General features: G+C 43.7%; 1 protein-coding gene across 1 annotated transcript in view; it reads left to right on the top strand.

Moving 5' to 3' along the window:
- Positions 1 to 11,244: 11,244 nt before the first annotated feature.
- The window catches only part of VPS36 (vacuolar protein sorting 36 homolog), a 31,993-nt gene continuing 18,431 nt past the window's right edge, over positions 11,245 to 24,806 (top strand). Inside the window, exons 1-3 of the mRNA XM_055542293.1 lie at positions 11,245 to 11,416; positions 20,961 to 21,029; positions 22,092 to 22,162. Of these exons, the coding sequence (XP_055398268.1) occupies positions 11,321 to 11,416; positions 20,961 to 21,029; positions 22,092 to 22,162 (236 nt within the window). The 5' untranslated portion in view covers positions 11,245 to 11,320. The remainder of the gene's footprint in view (positions 11,417 to 20,960; positions 21,030 to 22,091; positions 22,163 to 24,806) is intronic.

Genomic DNA, 24,806 nt, shown 5'->3' on the forward strand with positions numbered 1-24,806 from the left:
GAACTGAAATGAGGGTCTACTCCTCCTGCAATGCAAGAGATGCAGGTTCCATCCCTGAGAAGATTCCCTGGAGAAGGAAATGGCAACTCACTCCAGTACTCTTGCCTAAAGAATCCCATGGACAGAGGAGCCTGGCCGGCCACAGCCAATGGGATGGAAAAGAATTGGACACCACCGAACGACTTGGGTGTTAGTTCTAAAAGGTCTTGTAGGTCTTCATAGAACCGTTCAGCTTCTTCAGCGCTACTGGTTGGGGCATAGACTTGGTTACTGTGATATTGAATGGTTTGCCTTGGAAACGAACAGAGATCATTCTGTCGTTTTTGAGATTGCATCCAAGTACTGCATTACGTACTCTTTTGTTGACCATGATGGCTACTCCATTTCTTCTGAGGGATTCTTGTCCACAGTAGTAGATATAATGATCATCTGAGTTAAATTCACCCATTCCAGTCCATTTGAGTTCACTGATTCCTAGAATGTCGACATTCACTCTTGCCATCTCTTGTTTGACCACTTCCAATTTGCCTTGATTCATGGACCTGACATTCCAGGTTCCTATGCAACATTGCTCCTTACAGCATCGGACCTTGCTTCTATCACCAGTCACATCCACAGCTGGGTATTGTTTTTGCTTTGGCTCCATCCCTTCATTCTTTCTGGAGTTATTTCTCCACTGATCTCCAGTAGCATATTGGGCACCTATTGACCTGGGGAGTTCCTCTTGCAGTATCCTATCATTTTGCCTTTTCATACTGTTCATGGGGTTCTCAAGGCAAGAATACTGAAGTGGTTTGCCATTCCCTTCTCCAGTGGACCACATTCTGCAGAACTAACACCCAAAAAAGATGTCCTCTTCATTATAGGGGACTGGAATGCAAAAGTAGGAAGTCAAGAAACACCTGGAGTGACAGGCAAATTTGGCCTTGGAATACGGAATGAAGCAGAGCAAAGGCTAATAAAGTTTTGCCAAGAAAATGCACTGATCATAGCAAACACCCTCTTCCAACAACATAAAAGAAAACTCTACACATGGACATCACCAGATGGTCAACACTGAAATCAAATTGATTATGTTCTTTGCAGCCAAAGATGGAGAAGCTCTATACAGTCAACGAAAACAAGACTGGGAGCTGACTGTGGCTCAGATCATGAACTCCTTATTACCAAATTCAGACTTAAATTGAAGAAAGTAGGGAAAACCACTAGACCATTCAGGTATGACCTAAATCAAATCCCTTATGACTATACAGTGGAAGTGAGAAATAGATTTAAGGGCCTAGATCTGATAGAGTGCCTGATGAACTATGGAATGTGGTTCATGACATTGTACAGGAGACAGGGATCAAGACCATCCCCAAGGAAAAGAAATGCAAAAAAGCAAAATGGCTGTCTGGGGAGGTCTTACAAATAGCTGTGAAAGAAGAGAAGTGAAAAGCAAAGGAGAAAAGGAAAGATATAAGCATCTGAATGCAGAATTCCAAAGAATAGCAAGAAGAGATAAGAAAGCCTTCCTCAGCGATCAATACAAAGAAATAGAGGAAAACAACAGAATGGGAAAGACTAGAGATCTCTCCCAGAGAAGGCGATGGCACCCCGCTCCAGTACTCTTGCCTGGAAAATCCCATGGACAGAGGAGCCTTGTGGGCTGCAGTCCATGGGGTCGCTAAGAGTCGGAGACGACTGAGCGACTTCACTTTCACTTTTCACTTCCATGCATTGGAAAAGGAAATGGCAACCCACTCCAGTGTTCTTGCCTGGAGAATCCCAGGGACGGGGGAGCCTGGTGGGCTGCTGTCTATGGGGTCGCACAGAGTCGGAAACAACTAAAGTGACTTAGCAGCAGCAGCAGCAGAGATCTCTTCAAGAAAATTAGAGATACCAAGGGAACATTTCATGCAAAGATGGGCTCAATAAAGGACAGAAATGGTATGGACCTAACAGAAGCAGAAGATATTAAGAAGAGGTGGCAAGAATATACAGAAGAACTGTACAAAAAAGATCTTCACGACCCAGATAATCACGATGATGTGATCACTGACCTAGAGTCAGACATCCTGGAATGTGAAGTCAAGTGGGCCTTAGAAAGCATCACTATGAACAAAGCTAGTGGAGGTGATGGGATTCCAGTTGAGCTTTTTCAAATCCTGAAAGACAATGCTGTGAAAGTGCTGCACTCAATATGCCAGCAAGTTTGGAAAACTCAGCAGTGGCCACAGGACTGGAAAAGGTCAGTGTTCATTCCAATCCCAAAGAAAGGCAATGCCAAAGAATGCTCAAACTACTGCACAATTGCACTCATCTCACATGCTAGTAAAGTAATGCTCAAAATTCTCCAAGCCAGGCTTCAGCAATATGTGAACCGTGAACTTCCAGATGTTCAAGCTGGTTTTAGAAAAGGCAGAGGAGCCAGAGATCAAATTGCCAACATCCGCTGGATCATCGAAAAAGCAAGAGAGTTCCAGAAAAACATCTACTTCTGCTTTATTGACTATGCCAAAGCCTTTGATTGTGTGGGTCACAATAAACTGTGGAGAATTCTGAAAGACATGGGCATACCAGACCACCTGACCTGCCTTTTGAGAAACCTGTATGCAGGTCAGGAAGCAACAGTTAGAACTGGACATGGAACAACAGACTGGTTCCAAATAGGAAAAGGAGTACATCAAGGCTGTATATTGTCACCCTGCTTATTTAACCTATATGCAGAGTACATCATGAGAGGCTCTGGACTGGAAGAAACACAAGCTGGAATCAAGATTGTCGGGAGAATATCAATAACCTCAGATATGCAGATGACACCACCCTTATGGCAGAAACTGAAGAGGAACTAAAAAGCCTCTTGATGAAAGTGAAAGTGGAGAGTGAAAAAGTTGGCTTAAATCTCAACATTCAGAAAATGAAGATCACGGCATCTGGTCCCATCACTTCATGGGAATAGATGAGGAAACACTGGAAACAGTGTCAGACTTTATTTTTCTGGGCTCCAAAATCACTGCAGATGGTGACTGCAGCCATGAAATTAAAAGACGCTTGCTCCTTGGAAGGAAAGTTATGACCAACCTAGATAGCATATTCAAAAGCAGAGACATTACTTTGCCAACAAAGGTCTGTCTAGTCAAGGCTATGGTTTTTCCTGTGGTCATGTATGGATGTGAGAGTTGGACTGTGAAGAAGGCTGAGCGCTGAAAAATTGATGCTTTTGAACTGTGGTGTTGGAGAAGACTCTTGAGAGTCCTTGGACTGCAAGGAGATCCAACCAGTCCGTCCTGAAGGAGATCAGCCCTGGGATTTCTTTGGAGGGAATGATGCTAAAGCTGAAACTCCAGTACTTTGGCCACCTCATGCGAAGAGTTGACCCACTGGAAAAGACTCTGATGCTGGGAGGGATTGGGGGCAGGAGGAGAAGGGGACCACAGAGGATGAGATGGCTGGATGGCATCACTGACTCAATGGACGTGAGTCTGAGTGAACTCCAGGAGTTGGTGATGGACAGGGAAGCCTGGCGTGTTGCGATTCATGGGGTCACAAAGAGTCGGACATGACTGAGCGACTGATCTGATCTGATCTGATCCTCATTTTAAACTTTTCTCTTCCTCTCCTCTTTTTCACATCTGATAATTGTGCAGTACAGAGGAAAAAGTGAAAGAAAAGTGTTAGTCGTTCAGTTCAGTTCAGTTCAGTCACTCAGTCTTGTCCGACTCTTTGTGACCCCATGAATCGCAGCACGCCAGGCTTCCCTGTCCATCACCAACTCCTGGAGTTCACTCAGACTCACGTCCATTGAGTCAGTGATGCCATCCAGCCATCTCATCCTCTGTGGTCCCCTTCTCCTCCTGCCCCCAATCCCTCCCAGCATCAGAGTCTTTTCCAGTGGGTCAACTCTTCGCATGAGGTGGCCAAAGTACTGGAGTTTCAGCTTTAGCATCATTCCCTCCAAAGAAATCCCAGGGCTGATCTCCTTCAGGATGGACTGGTTGGATCCCCTTGCAGTCCAAGGACTCTCAAGAGTCTTCTCCAACACCACAGTTCAAAAGCATCAATTTTTCAGCGCTCAGCCTTCTTCACAGTCCAACTCTCACATCCATACATGACCACAGGAAAAACCATAGCCTTGACTAGACGAACCTTTGTTGGCAAAGTAATGTCTCTGCTTTTGAATATGCTATCTAGGTTGGTCATAACTTTCCTTCCAAGGAGCAAGCGTCTTTTAATTTCATGGCTGCAGTCACCATCTGCAGTGATTTTGGAGCCCAGAAAAATAAAGTCTGACACTGTTTCCAGTGTTTCCTCATCTATTCCCATGAAGTGATGGGACCGGATGCCGTGATCTTTATTTTCTGAATGTTGAGATTTAAGCCAACTTTTTCACTCTCCACTTTCACTTTCATCAAGAGGCTTTTTAGTTCCTCTTCAGTTTCTGCCATAAGGCTGGTATCATCTGCATATCTGAGGTTATTGATATTTCTCCCAGCAATCTTGATTCCAGCTTGTGTTTCTTCCAGTCCAGAGCCTCTCATGATGTACTCTGCATATAGGTTAAATAAGCAGGGTGACAATATACAGCCTTGATGTACTCCTTTTCTTATTTGGAACCAGTCTGTTGTTCCATGTCCAGTTCTTCCTGACCCGCATACAAATTTCTCAAGAGGCAGATCTGGTGGTCTGGTATTCCCATATCCTGTGAAGGCAAAACCAGGGTTTCTCATAGGCATTTTGTGTATTTGTATGTGTAAGTGTGCTGCCATAATCTTTCAGTCCCCATCCAAAAATATTAACTTCGTAAAGCACTCGCAGACACCTAATGGATGAGACAAAATGAAATAATTTAGACCTAGATGGTTTTCTGAATGATGAGGAGTGGATGGAGAGATAGAGTTCTGGGCTGTGCCTTTCTGGTTTTGAGTACAGTAATCATACCTTTTCTCTGCCTTGCTTGATCACTGAACCTAGGTTTGTCTGGAATGTTTCAGCCAGATGTTTAAGGTGGAGAAACAGACGGGAAGATGCAATTCCAATCTTCCCTGCCCATGTTAGAGGGCCTCCACAGATGGCTGTCAACTGTGGTCAGTTTTTCCCATTTTTCTCTGCTTTTTTCCCTTCAGGCATTTTATGCTAGAATCTTGCTAAATTAGTTTAGGAAGTTAGTTTGGGATATTTTGTAGTTTTGTTTTTTCTCAATGAAATATCCCATTTTTAGTGTAACTTTGCCTACACTTAAGGCCATCTTTGTGAGAACCAACAGTCAAAGAGCATCATCACCAGCCCTAAGACATCACTGCTGTTTAGATATTACTGTGAGTATTGCTGATTATTTACTAAAGTTTCACCAGAGAGGTTGGGTCACCAGGGATTCCCATTAAGTGACAGAAAACAGTTTAACAAAATAGAACAGTTAAAAAGTGACTTGACCCTCCAAAGCATTATGCTAAATGAAAGAAGCTAGCCACAAAAGGTCACATGCTTGGTATGATTCCATTTACATAAAATATCCAGAACAGATAAATCCACAGAGCCATAGGGCTTCCCTGGTGGCTCAGATGGTAAAGAATCTGCCTGCAATGCAGGAAACCAGGGTTTGATCCCTGGGTTGGGCAGATCCCCTGAAGAAGGAAATGGCTACCCACTCCAGTATTCTTGCCTGGAGAATTTCATGGATAGAGAAGCCTGGCGGGCTACTGTCCAAGGGGTCACAAAGAGACATAACCCAGATTGGGGGCTGCCAAGAACTGGGGTCAGAGGGAAGTTAGGACAGACAGCAGGTTAGGGGCTTTACTTTGAAGTGATGGAAATGTTTTGAAACTAAGTAGAAGGGCTGAAATTTTCAAGCGTCTATTCATGGCTCAGTCTTTCTGGTGATCACCCTCATTCAGGAGCCATCCAGGAGCCCACCCGGAGTCATCTCATTAGAAGACACACTCCTACTTGCTGTCATCACTATGGGATTTACTGGGGTTTCAGTTCTATGCCAGGTACCTGGGGCAGAGACCAATATGTATCTTCTATCTGACAATGGATGCATCTCAAAAACATGACATTATGTTTAAGAAGTCAGATACAAAGGACTGCTGCTGCTGCTGCTAAATCGCCTCAGTCGTGTCCGACTCTGTGCGACCCCATAGACAGGCTCCTCCGTCCCTGGGATTCTCCAGGCAAGAACACTGGAGTGGGCTGCCATTTCCTTCTCCAATGCATGAAAGTGAAAAGTGAAAGTGAAGTCGCTCAGTCGTGTCCAACTCTTTGCGACCCCATGGACTGCAGCCTACCAGGCTCCTCCGTCCATGGGGTTTTCCAGGCAAGAGTACTGGAGTGGGGTGCCACCACCTTCTCCCTACAGACCTTATAATTTCATTTATATGAAATGCTAGAAAAGGCAAGACAATAGTGATAAAAAGCAGATCAGTGATTCTTAGATGCCAGGAAGTATGTATATCCTTTGTATTGGGAAGTATCCCAATACAAAGGGATCCAAGGAAACTTTCTGGTGTGATGGTAATATTCTCTACATAATGGCTACACACACACATACATATATATGTATTGGTAGTTGAAACTCATCAAATTGCATATTTAAAAACTGGTAAGTTTTATTGCATATAAATTATACCTAAATAAATACAAGAACCCAAAAGAGAGGAAGGAAGGAAGGAAATTGTGCTCAAATGCATTTTTGGACAAGCGTCTCAATGTTGAATTGCATCAAATGTCTTTTATGATTTCTTTGGTGATCATTTGATTTTCTTCTGTGATCTATCAGTGGGTTAAATTTTTTGTTTGTTAACTCTTTTTTAAGAACTTTTTATTTTGAAGTATAGACATTTAACAATTTTGTGATAGTTTCAGGTGAAGGGACTCAGCCATATGTGCTGTGTGTGCTCAGTCACTCGGTTGTGTCTGATTCTTTGGGGCCCCTGGGCTATAGTCCACCAGGCTCCTCTGTCCATGGGATTTCTCCAGGCAAGAATACCGGAGTGGGTTGCCACTTCCTACTCCAGTGGATCTTCCCAACCCAGGGATTGAACCCGAGTCTCTGTGTCTCCTGCATTGGGAGGCGGGTTCTTTACCACTAGCGCCACGTGGGAAGCCCCAGCCATATATATACACATATTCAATGGGTTAAATTTTGATAATAGTTTTCCTAATACTGAACTGTATTTGTTACTCCTTGGATAAACTGCACTTGAATTGCGCTGTCACTCTTTTACTATTCTGTTTACTTATTTTTGCTATTAATATTTTAGTATATACTTTTGCATTCATACTAATGTGACTGTTTTTTAATGTGGTATTTTTGTTGAGTTTTGGGATTAGTGTTTCTCTGGCTTCACAAACAGAATTTGAAAACTTTCCTTTTTTATGCTCTGGAAAACTTTAACTGCTAAAAGAATTATTTTTTTCTGTCAAGGTTTTAAAGAATTCACCTGTGAATCTGTTTGGACCTGAAGTGTTTTCTGGTTTTCTTTTTTTGGTAACTCTTTGATGACTTTCTCAATTTTAGGCTTTAAAAATCCTTTTCTGGGGTTAATTTGAATGTTCATGGTCTCCCAGCACCCACTGCAATCAAGTTTTCACATTCATTTGCACAGGGCTCTGAAAATCATCTTTTATGAGACTCGCAGATGTTCAATCTGAGTTTGTGTCACTCTTAGGGTCTCCAGTAGCCGATGCTCACGTACAGCCTGGAAAAGAAATTGATGATTTCAGAGGCAGTCCTTTCCCATGTTGAAATTTCCAAGTAGGATAAAGCATTTTGTTGTAATGATCCAAACTGTATCTTCCAGAAACTCAGATCATAGAATTTATCACTGGGAAGGGCATCAAGAAATGATCTGGACTCTGGGAATTCCCTAGCAGTCCAGTGGTTAGGACTCTGTGCGGCACTGCAGGGGCAGAGGTTCGATTCCCCATCAGGGACCTAAGATCCCACATGGCGCAAGGCCAGGCCAAACGAATAACAACAACAAAAACCAGCCCAACTCGCACGCAATCTCACTTCCTCTTCTGTTTTTGAGCAAAGAAACCAAGCCATTTCTTTGCTTTCCTTGGCAGCAAAATTCCTCAAAAGGAACATCTATGCTCCCTGTCTATAAGTCCCCTCCTCTTTTTCTCCTTTCAAATCAGATCATGAAGATTTTTTCTCCCACCACCCCCATTGGACCACTCCTGCCAAGGCCACCAAAATGTCCACATGAGAAAAGCAGGAATCAGTCCCCCAGCAGCTGCCCCATCAGCAGAATTGTCACAGCCCAGCTTTCTTCCTCACAGCACCCCCTCTTCTCTTGGCTTCCAGAACCCCACACGCTCCTGGTTGTCTCCCTACCTCACCAGCAAGCAGCTCCTTCTCCATCTTTCTCCACATCGGTGTAAATGAATATTCCCCAGCTTTTGAGCAGGAGTTGTCCACAGTGTTAGCCACTCTTCAGGACAAAGATCTTCTTTTGATTAAAAGGTATTGAGAAACTGTCTCATTGGTAAGTGAAAACAAGAAAAAAGAATAGAGGGGAGGGAGGTGGGAGGGGGGTTCAGGATGTCGGGGACCCATCTATACCTATGGCCGATTCATGTTGATATATGGCCAAAACCAACACAATATTGTAATTATCCTCCAATTAAAGTAAATTAATTAAAATAATAATGGTCAAGTGACAAAAAGATAACAAAAACAATAACATCTAATGTAGCCAGGGTAACTTGGCTTGGATGAAGAACAATTTGCTGGTGGCCCTATGGCCTGCCTCAATAAGTTCCCAATATGTAGCAGGTTTGCGAAGCATGGGTTCAAACTCTTAAAAGCAGTCATCCTACTTTGGGAAGACACTCTAAGAAAATAATCCTAAAGGGGGAAATACATATCAGTTGTAGAAGTACAAATGCAGGTGCTTCATTTATAATGCAAGATAGAGAAAGAAATGAAAGGGACAGCAGCCAAGGCCCAGCAGGTGGGAGTGGCAGTCAGGGACTGGTTTGCAGAGACCCACCCACAGGTAAATTATCATAGATCTATATAATCCTGAAATACTATCTAGAGTAAATTTGTGAAGTCTGTGTCAATACTGGAAATGTTTAAATGAAAAGGATTTTAATTGGAAAAAAAGTGGGGCACAAAATAGTACCTTTTTTTTTTTTTTTTTTTTTTTTTACAAAATAGTACTTACATATTGATTGAACTGGAAAAGGTCAGTTTTCATTCCAATCCCAAAGAAAGGCAATGCCAAAGAATGCTCAAACTACCGCACAATTGCACTCATCTCACACGCTAGTAAAGTAACACTCAAAATTCTCCAAGCCAGGCTTCAGCAATATGTGAACCGTGAACTTCCAGATGTTCAAGCTGGTTTTAGAAAAAGCAGAGGAACCAGAGATCAAATTGCCAACATCCACTGGATCATGGAAAAAGCAAGAGAGTTCCAGAAAAACATCTATTTCTGCTTTATTGACTATGCCAAAGCCTTTGACTGTGTGGATCACAATAAACTGTGGAAAATTTTGAAAGAGATGGGAATACCAGACCACCTGATCTGCCTCTTGAGAAATTTGTATGCAGGTCAGGAAGCAACAGTTAGAACTGGACATGGAACAACAGACTGGTTCCAAATAGGAAAAGGAGTACGTCAAGGCTGTATATTGTCACCCTGCTTATTTAACTTCTATGCAGAGTACATCATGAGAAACGCTGGACTGGAAGAAACACAAGCTGTAATCAAGATTGCTGGGAGAAATATCAATAACCTCAGATATGCAGATGATACCACTCTTATGGCAGAAAGTGAAGAGGAACTAAAAAGCCTCTTGATGAAAGTGAAAGTGGAGAGTGAAAAAGTTGGCTTAAAGCTCAACATTCAGAAAACGAAGATCATGGCATCCTGTCCCATCACTTCATGGGAAATAGATAGGGAAACAGTGGAAACAGTGTCAGACTTTATTTTTCTGGGCTCCAAAATCACTGCAGATGGTGATTGCAGCCATGAAATTAAAAGACTCTTACTCCTTTGAAGGAAAGTTATGACCAACCTAGATAGCATATTCAAAAGCAGAGACATTACTTTGCCAACAAAGGTCCGTCTAGTCAAGGCTATGGTTTTTCCTGTGGTCATGTATGGATGTGAGAGTTGGACTGTGAAGAAGGCTGAGCGCCGAAGAATTGATGCTTTTGAACTGTGGTGTTGGAGAGGACTCTTGAGAGTCCCTTGGACTGCAAGGAGATCCAACGAGTCCATTCTGAAAGAGATCAGCCCTGGGATTTCTTTGGAGGGAATAATGCTAAAGCTGAGACTCCAGTACTTTGGCCACCTCATGCGAAGGTTTACCCATTGGAAAAGACTCTGATGCTGGGAGGGATTGGGAGCAGGAGGAGAAGGGGACGACAGAGGATGAGATGGCTGGATGGCATCACTGACTCGATGGACGTGAGTCTGGGTGAACTCCGGGAGTTGGTGATGGACAGGGAGGCTTGGCGTGCTGCGTTTCATGGGGTCGCAGGGAGTCGGACACGACTGAGCGACTGATCTGATTGATTGAAGCTGTGTGAAAACAAATCAGGTCATAAATATTCATCTGGGAAAAAAGTTATCAATGACAGGCTTTAATGAACACGGCAGCATGCTGGGAAGTGACACGAAAAGGGCACAAATATGCAGGAATAGTGTATAATCGGGAAGTCCAAGCTGCGTTCTGGGCTCCCTAAAAGTCTCTTGTAATCTCTGGGTTTGCAGCTGAGGACAAAGACTCTTGAGAGTCCTCTGGACTGCAAGGAGATCAAACCAATCAATCCTAAAGGAAATCAATCCTGAATATTCATTGGAAGGACTGAAGCTGAAGCTCCAATACTTTGGCCACCGGCTGCGAAGAGCCGAAGAGCCGACTCATTAGAAAAGACCCTAATGCTGGGAGACATTGAAGGCAGGAGGAGAAGGGGACGACAGAGGACGAGATGGTTGGATGGCATCACCGACTCGATGGACACGAGTTTGAGTAAGCTCCGGGAGATGGTGAAGAATAGGGAAGCCTGGTGTGCTGCAGTCCATGGGGTCGCAGAGTTCGACACGACTGAGCGACTGAACAACAAGGACAAAGGATGGGGTGGACGTCCTCATCGGGACTGTGGCCGATGGACCGCTAGAGGGCGCACCAAGCACGTCTCCACGTACCCGGGAGCCCCGGGGCCGCGCGCGCTCCGCAGGGCTCCGGGGCCAGACAGCTCCCTCCCTGCCGGCCTCTGCCCCGCCCGCCGCCAGGGGGCGCCGCAGGCTGCCCGGCGGCTCGGCTCGCCGTCCCGGAGCGCCAGCGCGGGCGAGCGGCGGAGGCCGGCCAGGCGGCGGCCATGGACCGCTTCGTGTGGACCAGCGGCCTCCTGGAGATTAACGAAACGCTGGTGATCCAGCAGCGGGGGGTGCGCATCTACGACGGCGAGGAGAAGGTAGGGCGGCGGCCGGCCGGGCCTCGCTCCGCGACCCCAGCTCCCCGGCTGGCCTCGTCGATCGGCGCCGCCCCCACTGTCCACGCCCGCCCGGCGCCGGGCTCCGGCCCGACTCGGGAACGGCTCCCGGGGGGAGCGCGCGGGCGGCGCCCCGCTCCCAGCCCGGGCAGAGACCCCCGCTCCGGGCGGCACGGACGCGGGCAGGGAACCCCGAGTCCTCGCCCCCGATCGCGCCGGGCAGGCCGGTTCCGCCTTTGTCCCGAGGCCGCCGGGTCCTGAGCTCCCGAACCGGGCGTGGCTTCGGGCGCCGGGACCTGGGGGAGCTCGGGGGACAGGGCGGTCCCGGCCGGAGCGGGAGCGGGGCGAACCGAAAGGATTTCCGAAGAGAAAAGCCCGCCTCTCCTGGGACGCCTCGGCCAGAGGCTGTGTGTGTGTTGTTGATTGCTCGTGGTCCGGGAGAGACGTTGGAAAGGAGGTTTGATTGTTTTGTCGAGTGATGGAACAGGCCGTGCCTGGTAATCCAAGCGTAAACCATAAAGAGGTGTGTTTGCAGATGGCAGGGAGAAATATTACCTGTGTTTCACGGACACGTTAACATTCACTGGAGACTACCGTCATACTACGAACGATCATCCTGTTCTGAATGAAATGTATGAGCTGGAATTGGGTGGGGGGGGGGGGGAATTGCTTATCAGCATTTTTAGTTTCCAGAAGTTTTCACTTGCTACCTTCTCCTTCCTTGTAGTTTCCTTAGAGAGAAACTTCCTCCTGTACTTTGGAACTCGTTGCCTGACCCAGAGCTTTTCCTGTCTGTACTGGAGAGTAGCTTGAGGCCTCCTTCCTTCCAGGGCGGGGCTTAACTCAGCCACCCAAGGCACCGCTGATATGCCTGGGGACCCCGGTGCCCTGCCTCCTCGAGGGAATTTTTGCATGTTTTTATTATTGGGTCGAGATTCCCTTTTTTTTTTGTTTGGACTTAGAAACTCTGTTTCGGAGAAGGCAATGGCACCCCACTCCAGTACTCTTGCTTGGAAAATCCCACGGGCGGAGGAGCCTGGTAGGCTGCAGTCCATGGGGTCGCTAAGAGTCGGACACGACTAAGCGACTTCACTTTCACTTTTCACTTTCATGCATTGGAGAAGGAAATGGAAACCCACTTCAGTGTTCTTGCCTGGAAAATCCCAGGGACGGGGGAGCCTGGTGGGCTCCCGTCTATGGGGTCTCACAGAGTCGGACACGACTGAAGCAAGTTAGCAGCAGCAGAAACTGTTTCCTGGCTTCCTCCGTGGCTCAGCTGGTTAAGAATTCTCCTGCCAAGGCAGGAAACAGGGGTTCGATCCCTGGGTCAGGAAGATTCCTCCGGAGAAGGGAATGCCTACCCTCTCCAGTATTCTTGCCTTGAGGATCCCATGGACAGAGGAGCCTGGCAGGCTACAGTCCCTGGGGTCGAAGAGGCGGACACCGGGTATGGAACTAAAACAACAGCTCTTTTTACTGCTTCAGTATTTTTATGAACTTGATCTCAAATTGGGTTTGCATCTTTTGCTTGGCATGATTAGCTAAATGTCTTTGTTTTTGTAAACGGAGGTTCCACGTATAGAACTGTGGTGACTGGGAAGCTTAATCAACGTCCCCTTCCTCAGGGGATTGGAACTTCCCCACACAACTGGTCTTCAAACACAGCTCCAAAGTCACCCTCTGATAGCAGTCTTGCTTTTGCAGATCACCACAGTGTTGTTCTACCGTAATTCCAAAATGCAAATTAGAGACATCTTGGCTAACACAATATAACTATAATATCTTTAAAACAGTAAAAAATCAAAACTATTAGTAGTTGGATATAAAAAAAACCCATTGCTGAATCAGCAAATTTTAGTTTTTCCTTTATTTATATTTCTGCTTGTTTTTGGGACAAGTAGATATAGGTATCAGAGGATTAAGAAAAAAGTTATGGGAAAAATTTAGTTGAGCCTTTTAAGTCAATTATTATTATTATTATTTTAAATAACCAATTCTTGTTACTGAAGTATAGTTAACTTACAATGCTGTGTCAGTTTCACGTGTGCCGCAAAGTGATTCAATTGTTATATTACAGGTTATTTGTTGTTGTTCAGTTGCTCAGTCATGTCAGACTCTTTGTGACCCCATGGACTGCAGCCTTCAAGGCCTCCCTGTCCTTCACCATCTCCCAGAGTTTGCTCAAATTCATATCCATTGAGTCGATGATGCCATCCACCCATCTCATCCTCTGTCGCCCCCTTCTCCTCCTGCCCTCAATCTTTCCCAGCATCAGGGTCTTTTCCAATGAAGTTATTACGAGATATATAGTTCTCTGTGCTACACAGTAGGTCCTTGTTAGTCAAGAATTCTTGACTGTTCTGCAAGTTGGGGGTGCTGCGGGAGGGGTGTACGTGTCTTGGAATCAAAGCAGGGCTCTAATGTGGTCCCCAGGCCAGATCTACTCAGTCACTGGTTGAGCCTTCTCGAGTACCACCTGAGGCCAAACTGAGTCCCAGGGGCAGTCTTGTGTCCTGGCTTCCTTGCTCTGCTGGAAGGTGTCCAGATGGCCCGTGGTCTGAAGCCTCCAGGAAGCTGCACATCAGCTTCCATATGTGAGCAGGAGCCCTTTCAGAATCTCTCACTTGCCCCCTTGTCTCAGCTCCACAGTGCAGACCTGCCAGCCTTCTCAGCTTTGCACTCAACCCATTCCCCCAGCCAGCGGGCGCAGGGCTAAGACCAGTGGGTGCTCTCTCTTCAACCTTGTATCTTCTGGCTCTTTGTGAGTGTGAAATACATTAAAGCAAGCGCACCTTGAATAGACACAGTACCTACTATGTGCCAGAAGCTTTTCATGATTTAATCATCTCAGTGGGCATATGAGGTGACTATTTTACTGAATGAGAAGAGAACTCTCAGAGGTAACATAATTTGCCTAAGATCCGCTGAAGTAGATTACCAGAAGCGTGTGTGCTCAGTTGAGTCCAACTCTTTAGACCCTATGGACTGTAAGTGGCCAGGCTCCTCTGTCCATGGGATTTCCCAGGCGAGAATACTGGAGTGGGTTGCCATTTCCTACTCCAGGGGATCTTCCCAACCCAGGGATTGAACCTGGGTCACCACAGAGCCAGGGGTTAAATCTCTGCTGATCAGATTGCCAGAGCCTGTGCTTTGTTCACAGTGCTGGAGCGCTTCAGAAACACAGCAGTCACCAGTGCCAGCCCCTTTCTGTCGTGTAATGTGTATCTTCCACATGCAATGTGTTTTTGAAACAGCGTATCCTCTGAAAATGAGGACGCTGAGACCTTCAGTGGGTGGTTGAGAAAACTGCAACCTGTCCAGGGTCACACAGTTGGTAATGGTGGAGCCAGACCACTGCTCTTTCCACCGCCCAGGTGCCTTTTGCTTGTTTATACAGGCACAGTTTTCATGGGCCCCTTATGACCGGATAATGTGTTGTTTTCATAAGCATTGTAGACAGGTCATTTGTTTCAATTCACAGAAGCGTCTGTTAGCCTCAGCTAATTTAAAAAGTAATGTAAGAAGGTTAGTGGTGTGTAAAGTGTCAAGTTGCTAGCTTATACTAGAAGATTTAGAAAATGTATTTTCTTAAGCTGGCTATTTCACTTTTTAGGAATTTGAGGTCAGTTCAGTTGCTCAGTTGTGTCCGACTCTGCAACCCCATGAACTACAGCATGCCAGCCTTCTTTGTCCATCACCAACTCCTGAAATTTGCTCAAACTCATGTCCATGGAGTCGGTGATGCCATCCAACCATCTCATCCTCTGTTGGCCCCTTCTCCTTCTGCCTTCAGTCTTTCCCAGCAACAGGGTCTTTTCCAATGAGTCAGTTCTTCGCATCAGGTGGCCAAAGTATTGGAGTTTCAGCTTCAGCATCAGTCCTTCCAGTGAATATTCAGAACTGGTTTTCTTCAGGATTGACTGGTTTGATCTTCCTAAATTTTAGGAATTTACCCTTGGGAAATAGTCAGGGACGCATAAAACTATAAAAACTATAATGAATGCATATGTGCATGTCAGCAATATTATATGTATAGATATAGACATCTCTCTCTATATATATATCTATATATATATATAGATATACATAGGCTTCCCAGGTGGTGCTAGTGGTTAAGAACCCACCTGCCAATGCAGGAGACATAAGAGACAAGAGTTCGATCCATGGGTTGGGAAGTTCCCCTGGAGGAGGGCATGGCAATCCACTCCAATATTCTTGCCTGGGGAATCCCATGGACAGAGGAGCCTGACGGGCTACAGTCCACGGGGTCACAAAGAGGCAGACTCGACTGAAGCAACTTACACAGCACATAGCGTATATACGCTGGGAGGGATTGGGGGCAGGAGGAGAAGGGGACGACAGAGGATGAGATGGCTGGATGGCATCACCGACTCGATGGACGTGAGTCTGAGTGAACTCTGGGAGTTGGTGATGGACAGGGAGGCCTGGCGTGCTGTGATTCATGGGGTCGCAAAGAGTCGGACACGACTGAGCGACTGATCTGATCTGATTATTCTGCAATATAGGGAAAAATTGGAAGCAATCTGAATGTCCACTATGGGGCTTGGTTAATTAAATATGACATGCCCTAACCAGCTTAAGGAATGACTAACAATAGGCTGCTAAGTGAAAAAAGCAAGTTATAAAATTATAAATATCACGGCCTCATTTTAAGTTTATATCCACACATCCTGGCTGGTCTAATTATGAATGATTTCATTTTTGTTTTCAGACTTAAAAAATTTTTTTTCAACAGCATATTACTTTTATGGCAGACAAACGTTAAAACAGTAAGAGCTTATTCAGCGAATGCCTAAGTTATTTTAACTCCTAACTTTTAAGTAGTTGAAATTATTCTAGCTCCGAGTGGTAAGCACCAACCAGCCTAGACTTGTCTGTGGGCTTGAGCTCGTAATCCCTTGCAATCCCTGAAGCCAACGATTATTACACAATGTCTTCACTGAGGGCAACAATGCTTTACGCATTACGTGTGCGCATTGTTCACCCCATAGTAATGAAACGTCCTCTGGCTTCAGCTTTAAACTCGCAGCCTTATGCTTGGATTTCAGACAGATAAGGTGCAGTTTCTTAACCAGGACTATTAGGTAGTTATGCTGTGTAATGTGGCATCAGGTACTCTCAAGCTGACAAAATATTTGCTCCTGGGAAAGGGCAGTCTTACTCGTTGGCAAAAAAGAGATTTTTAAAAAATAGCTTGAACTCAATCATTTGGTTTTGTGTATGCCACATTAGCCAAAACATTCGTCGCCAGACCAAAATAAGTGCCAGGAATGAGTATGTGTTACTTCAGATGTTACTTCTCTGAGGTGCTGAAGTGCTTGGTGGAGTAATCTCTCTCAGAGTGTCTTCAGCCAGGCAGTGCAGGTTTCTTCCCGTGCATGCTTGTTAACCGTATTATTTAAAGTCACTAATGTTAAGATATTAGTAATACAGTCAGTCAGAGAAAGCAATGGCAACCCACTCCAGTACTCTTGCCTGGAAAATCCCATGGACGGAGAAGCCTGGTGGGCTGCAGTCCATGGGGTCGCTAAGAGTCGGACACGACTAAGCGACTTCACTTTCACTTTTCACTTTCATGTATTGGAGAAGGAAATGACAACCCACTCTAGTGTTCTTGCCTGGAGAATCCCAGGGACGGGGGAGCCTGGTGGGCTGCCGCCTATGGGGTCGCACAGAGTCAGACACGACTGAAGCGACTTAGCAGCAGCAGCAGCGATACAGTCAGTGTTACTCTTAGAAAATCATTTTTTAAAATTCGTGTTAAAAAGTATTGGTTATGTATTAGGAGAAGCCCCTGGTGGCTCAGATGGTCAAGAATCTGCCTGCAATGCAGAAGACCCAGGTTTGATCCCTGGGTTGGAAAGATCCCCTGGAGAAGGCAATGGCAACTCACTCCAGTATTGTTGCCTGGAGAATTCCATGTATTAGAAAAGGACTTCTGACAAAAAGAGTGTTTCTGCTTATGTTTGATTTAATAAAAAATAATTTATATACATTTCAGAGTTGCATAAAGTCATATATACCTGTAACAAATTCCTTTGTCTTTTCTTTCTTTTTTTTTTTTGTCTTTTCTTATTAGATGAATAATAAAGTTGTTAAAGATGGGTAAGCTGAAAGAAGTAGCTTGAGATAATCAGTATTCCTTTCCTTTTGGCACATTCTGTCTGTGTGATTGTGCACGCGTGTGTGTAAGCATGCTCTGTGTGTTGCTTCCTTCTTTATTAATATTAAGAGTATCTTGTTGGAAAACCCCATGGACAGAGGAGCCTGGTAGGCTACACTCCATGGGGTCGCAAAGAGTTGGACACGACTGAGCAACTTCACTTTATTAGTATTAAGAGTATCTTGTAATATATTGTCAAGTGCCTATATAAGTACATTTATGTATATTTTTACTTAAGAATGATACATAATGTTCTAATTGGTTATTTACTTGATATACATTTTTTAACCACATTATTTTAAACTCAAAAGAATTATTATTGGTAATAATCTATGCTATGCTAAGTCACTTCAGTCGTGTCCGACTCTGTGCAACCCCATAGACGGCAGCCCACCAGGCTCCCCCGTCCCTGGGATTCTCCAGGCAAGAACACTGGAGTGGGTTGCCATTTCCTTCTCCAATGCATGAAAGTGAAGAGTGAAAGTGAAGTCGCTCAGTCCTGTCCGACTCCTAGTGACCCCATGGACTGCAGCCTACCAGGCTCCTCCATCCATGGGATTTTCCAGGCAAGAGTACTGGAGTGGGGTGCCATTGCCTTCTCCATCTGGACCCTTACTAAAATCCTTACGAATTTCTATTTTATAAATAGGATCAAGCTTGTATCTTTTGAAATAACTGCTCCTCAAAAGGATATGAGCACGTCCTACCTATGGCCAATTCTACTCTCTAGCAATTAGAGTGAATAGAAGCTTCCCATGTATTTCTTGCTTTCAACACAAATGGAGAGGTTTGGCTTTCCAGTCTTGTTGGGTTCCAACTCCAAAATTTGCTTATTTAAATAATTTACAGTGTATATCAAGAACCCACCCTGTATGTGTTCTTTAGTCACTCAGTCGTGTCCGACTTTGCAAAATACTTCCAGTGCATAGTAACAAATTATGAGGATTAAAAGTTTGGTTCTAAAGACCTAGCTGGCTTTTTTTGTGATTGTATTATAGTTTTTAAAAACATTTTAACATTTGTATTTTGCATAAATGACATGATTCCATGATTAAAAAATAAAAAGCTAAAAGTCTCCCTCCCATCCTAGGAGAGACACTTTGTCCCCAGTGCCCGCTCAGAAGTCACCAGCGCTTCACTCTAGAGTTATACATTTGTGTCATACACAGGTGTTCACGTAAAATACAGTGTCTTCCCTTTTAAAGTATCACCTTATACTATGCATACAAAGTTCTGACACTTTGCTTTTTTCACTTAATCTATGTAGAGAATTTACCATATTTCATTAATTCTAAATGTACATTCCCCTCAACCCCCTTCCCCCCCACACACATTTTAACAACTCTGGAAGCCAGATGTATCTTATGATTAATGGCATCTTAGGTTTTATCAGATACAATAAATACATGAAGAGTCTCCTCATTCTTTTTAATGACTAAGTTGTCATTCCTCGTGTGGACGTTCATTTCCCTGGTGATGGACATTTAAATTGTTTCCTATCTTTTGCTTTTAAAAAACAGTAATGAGTAACCTTATATGCTGCTGCTGCTGCTGCTGCTAAGTCACTTCAGTCGTGCCCGCCTCTGTGCTACCCCATAGACGGCAGCCCACCAGGCTCCCCCATCCCTGGGATTCTCCAAGCAAGAACACTGGAGTGGGTTGCCATTTCCTTCTCCAATGCATGAAAGTGAAAAGTGAAAGTGAAGTCGCTTAGTTGTGTCCGACTCTTTGCGACCCCATGGAGTGCAGCCTACCAGGCTCCTCTGTCCATGGGATTTTCCAGGCAAGAGTACTGGAGTAGGGTGCCATTGCCTTCTCCGAACCTTATATACACATGTGCAAATTCATCAGTGGGATACCTTTCTAGAAGGACATTGATTGGATCAAAGGGTTGGTGTATTTATATTTTTGATAGATGACAGTACACTGCCCTCCAGCGATATGTGCAAATGCTTATTTTCCCAACATGTCAGTCGCTCAGTGTTACCGAACTTTTGAACCTCTGCCAATCTCATGGATGAAAAGGGTAGCCGGGTGTTCTCTCAATTTGCCTTTTTCTTATCATCAGTGAGGTTAACCATCAGTTAATGTGTTTAGGAGGCATGTGTAGTTCCTTTGCTGTGAACTTTCTGTTAATAGTCTTTGCCCATTTGTCTAATGGATTATAAAATATTTTCTTACTGATTTGTAAGAGTATTTTATATATTAAGGAGACGTACATGTTTGTCTCTGATGTGAGTTACAACTATTTCTTCCGGTCTGCCATCTTTGCTCTTGATGATTTTTGCCATGAAGAATGTGTGTGTGTGTGTGTGTGTGTGTGTAGGTGAATTGTTCCATCTTTTCCTCTAATGCTTATGGGTTTACTGTTTTTCTTAGAAAGATTTTCTCCCCTCCGAAGTGATTTCAAAAATTCTCTTATGATTTTTCTAGTGCTTTTATAATTTTTAACTCAAATAATTTTATACTTTTTTTTAATAAATTGTCAATTTTTTAACTCTGTCCAGAATTTGTTTTGGCATGTTGTGTTAGGTATAAATCCTACTTTGTTTTTTTTTGTCCCTGCTGAGCAACCCAAGTGTCTTAGTACCATTTATTGAATCTCCATCCACACTCATTTTGCATGTGTGTGTGTCTTTTTCTGGATTTTCTTGTTATTTAAAAACCATTTTAAAAATATATATGAATGTTATACACCTTCAGTCTCATGGTAAAAATTCAATCAATAGTGAGATATATGGTTTTGGAAAAGAGCCCTTGGCTTCTCTTTCTTCCATGCCTTCATACTTTTTCTAAGATAATATTAACAGATCATTGAGTATGGATCCCATTTAGACCTTTTTCTACCATTTATCTCATTTATCTGTGTTCATAGTATATATACACATCTATCTGTCTATTTATAGATATATCTCACATGTAGTTTGAGAAATATGGAGTTTATTGATATCTATATCTATCTGTCTATTTGTCTAGTTACATTATATGCAATATCCTTTGGTTGCTTTCTTCCCCGCTCATCCTATGTCTTAGAGTTTCATGATAGTTTATATAGCTCCACCTCATCATTCTTTTTCATCTCTGCCTGGATTTCATAGTATGAATGTATCACTCCTGATTTAGCCACTCCCCTACTGTTACATAGCTAGGTGGTTTGCAATTTTTTTCCTAATTTTAGCAAGGCTTATGAAGTGTGTAGCATTGGTTCTCTTTGACTTATGACAAACCTAATTCTAAAATGTTTATGTGATTGACTTACTATCATGCAGTTCATGGGGAAGAAAATCTGGGCCATGTTGTGTGATATGTTATTAATATCTTGTGATGATCTTGTTTTTCTAGATAAAATTTGATCCTGGGACCCTCCTTCTTAGTACGCACCGTCTAATTTGGAGAGATCAGAAGAATCATGTAGGTTTGAATTATTTGCATTAGTTCTAGGTTTTAAGTCACTAATTGCTTTAATTTTTTCTTTCTGGCAAAGCTATAAGTAGATGCGATAAATTTTTGCTTTCAGATGTCAGAAGAATGTGTCCCATGGTCTCTCTCGATGGGGTGCAGATAGAGGAGTTAAGGTCTAGCCTCTCATTCAACCCTGAAACAGACGGTAATTACTGTACAGAGAGTCTTGATGACTCCTGGATTTTAAGCCCAAATCAGATCCTCCCCCACATTCGAGTGTCCCCATCAGTCAGCAGTCCCTCAAGCAACCCAGTCTCCCTGATTGTTCTTGAGAAACAGGAGGAGGACGCCTGCTGCCAAGGGCATGCTTCCACCTACATGTTGAGGGGAACTGCCTCTGGGTCACTCAGCAAGAGGAGAGACCCCCTCCCGCCCTGTTTTTTGCATTTCTAGGAGGAGAGGACTCAGTTATATGTATACACCTGACATCTTTATCTCAAAGAGCTTTAACTTGAAAGTGTGTGTGTGTGTGTGTATCTGTGTGTAAGTTTCTGTCTTGTAAAAGAAGCAACACAGCATGGCCCCCAACCCCATGAACTTTTAGTTCTACAGGTAAACTATGCATTGTACTGAGGCTCTTGGAAAGGTCACTAACCACTGCAAATTCTGTCTCTTTTTGCCCTGCAAGAACAGTTTTTCCCCCTTGGTGGTAATACTGCCCTTGTTGATAATGCGTACCTCAGAACTGGTAATTTGCCTAATCCTTTCTTTTTAAAGAAATAAGCATTCAAGAAAGACATCTATTTTTGGAGGGATAGCTGTCCTCAAGCCATATATTTATAAATTATTCTTGGTATACTTTTTTTTATTATCATGGAAGGAAGCTAAAATGGCTATCATTAGACCTATTCAATGCCAATCATTCATAATGGAACGAAAAGTCATTATAGAACTTTATTCCTATTTCTAGTTGATCATAAGTTTCTCAACTTGCCACACACCCCATAAATTTATAAAACAAGGATTTCTGAGGAATCTTATGGATCCTGTTTTCTCTTGATTCCCTCCCAGGAATGCTGCATGGCCATTCCTCTTTCCCAGATCGTGTTCATTGAAGAACAGGCAGCTGGAATTGGAAAAAGGTAAGGTCTGTATATAACAGTCTTTATGCACAAAAACATTTCCAGTCAAGCCATGCTCATTAACTTGGTTGTGTCATTGCCTAGTCAGTCATGGCCATGACAGCCTATGTGTGAGCGAATCTGTTGGTTGTGTTTACCTTGAGAAAGTATTGTCCTGGGCGAATAGAGAAATAGGTAAGGAAGGTTAAGAGGCATAAACTTCCAGTAACAAAATAATTGAGTCATGGGTGTGAAAGGGACGGTGTGGGGAATATAGTAAAAAATTAGGTCATATCTTTGTACGGTGTCATATAATAGGCAGACTCCTGAGTAGCTCAAACAGTAAAGAGTTTGCTTACAATGTGGGAGACCTGGGTTCGATCCTTGGATCAGAAAGATCCCTGGAAAAGGGCATGGTAACCACTCCAGTATTCTTGCCTGGAGAATTCCGTGGACAGAGCCTGGCGGACTGCAGTCTATGGGGTGGCCAAGAGTTGGACACTGAGCAAGTTTCACTTTCATATAATAACTAGACTTATCATGGGATGGTTTTGAAATGTATAGAAACATCAAACCTGTCTGTTGTGTAACAGAAACTAACATAGTGTTGGAGGTCAGTTATACTTCAAAAACAACTAAATTCATGGGAAAAGAGATCAGATTTGTGGTTGCCAGAGATGGGGCTGGGAGGGAAGGGAAAATTGGATGAAAGTGGTCAAAAGGCACAGACTTCCAGTAATAAGATAAATAAGCAATAGGGATGTGATGCACGACATGATGAATGTAATTCCACTGCTGTGCACTATATATGAGAGTTGTTAAGAGTAAATCCTAAGAGTTCACCTCACAAGGGAAAAAAAAAATTTTTTTTTCTATTTCTTTAATTTTGTATTGGATGTTCACTGAATTTACTCTGGTAATTGTTTCATGATGTGTGTAAGTCAAATCATTATGCTCCATACCTTAAACTTCTAGTGTTATATGTCAGTTATATCTCAAAACTGGGGGAAAATATCTATGTTTACAAAGAGATGTTATCCTACTTTAAACTCATTGATAAATGGAAGTCATTCTTAAAGCATGAATCAAGTACTAAGGTTGTTGTAGTATCCTCGGGTCATAATAAATAAGTGTGGGTCAGCTGTCACTGAATATATTTTCAGACACTTGAATCTTTTTATTTGCCCTGACACATGGCTTGCAGGATCTTAGTTCCTCAACCAGGGATTGAACCCAGGCCCCTGGCAGTGAAAGTGCAGAGTCCCAACCACTGGACCACCAGGGAACTCCCCTGACATTTGCTTTTATGCATCTGTGTATCTCTCATGGTCACCTGATGCGAAGAGCTGACTCCTTGGAAAAGACCCTGATGCTGGAAAAGATTGAAGGCAGGAGGAGAAGGGGACAAAATGAGATGGTTAGATAGCATCACCGACTCAATGGACATGAGTTTGAGCGAACTCTGGGAGATGGTGGAGGACAGAGGAGCCTTGCATGGTGCAGACCATGGAGGCACAAAGAGTCTGGCATGACTTAATGACTGAACAACAATAACATTTCTCAGACAGTACTTAAGATCAGAAATGACCCATCTGAGAAAAATGCCTGACTTTACTCCTAATTCTAGTTGACCATAAGTTTCTCAGTTTCAACTTTTTCAGGCATCAGTGTTGAATAGAACATCACAAGAGTTAGTGTCCAAACTGGGACATTTATTAGAATAATAGGGGACCCTACTTATCATTAGACCAGGCGAGTATAAAAAACAGGACTGTCCCCAAGCAAACCAGGAGATGTAGTCACCCTGTTTTAAAGCCAGAGGTTGAAATGTTTCTGTTTATTCAAGTATATAAGACATTTTGGCTTATATATACTTGGGCGCATGTAATTGAGGACAACTTGCAAACAAATATTGCTGGTAAGGAGTTTTTCCCCTACCTGGGCTTATCTTTAGCTCTCATGTAGTCAGATCCTGCAATCAAAGAACCGGGTCCCTCAGCAGCGAGAGCACAGGGTCCTAACCACTGGACTGGCAGGGAATTTCCAGCATGACTCTTTTTATGCTGACTTTGTTTATACTTCATTTTGTATCATCTTTTAGCTTTTCATTGAGTTTCCTTTGAAAAGTCCTGATAGTTAGGGCTCCAGGTTTTTTTTAGTTTTATGGGTTGTATGGTGCTTGTGCTCATTCCTAACTGATCCTGACTGTCATAGTTTGTTTGTTTCCCTGACAGTTCATTTCAAACAGTCTTGGGATTCTGCTTACACGGTTTTATTTGCTCGCTTCACTTAAAGATAGTCCCCAAGAAGGAACCCATGGAGAGTCCGTCCACGCCTAGCCCCAGTCCACTAACCAAAGCATTTGTGACGTCACGGAGGCCCCACACGTGGTTGTTCAATTTTAGGATGATATTTAGGCAGCTCTATGGGCCTAAACAAAGTAATACTGCGTAATCGGTATATTCCTTGTGTTGGCCCAAAAGTTTGTTTGGGTTTTTCTAGAAGATGTTATAGGAAAACTCGAACGAACGTTGTGGCCAAGCCAATATAATGTGGTCATAGAGAAAAAGGTCTAAGCTAGGTACGCAAGATACTTTGAGTTTTTCAGTTTTGCTCATGTTGCTAGGAGATTGTTTATTGAGCTGGTGGGGGGGAAAAGACACAG

Source organism: Bubalus kerabau, chromosome 12 (genome assembly GCF_029407905.1).
Source record: "Bubalus kerabau isolate K-KA32 ecotype Philippines breed swamp buffalo chromosome 12, PCC_UOA_SB_1v2, whole genome shotgun sequence".
In the NCBI taxonomy this organism is placed as follows: Eukaryota; Metazoa; Chordata; class Mammalia; order Artiodactyla; family Bovidae; genus Bubalus; species Bubalus kerabau.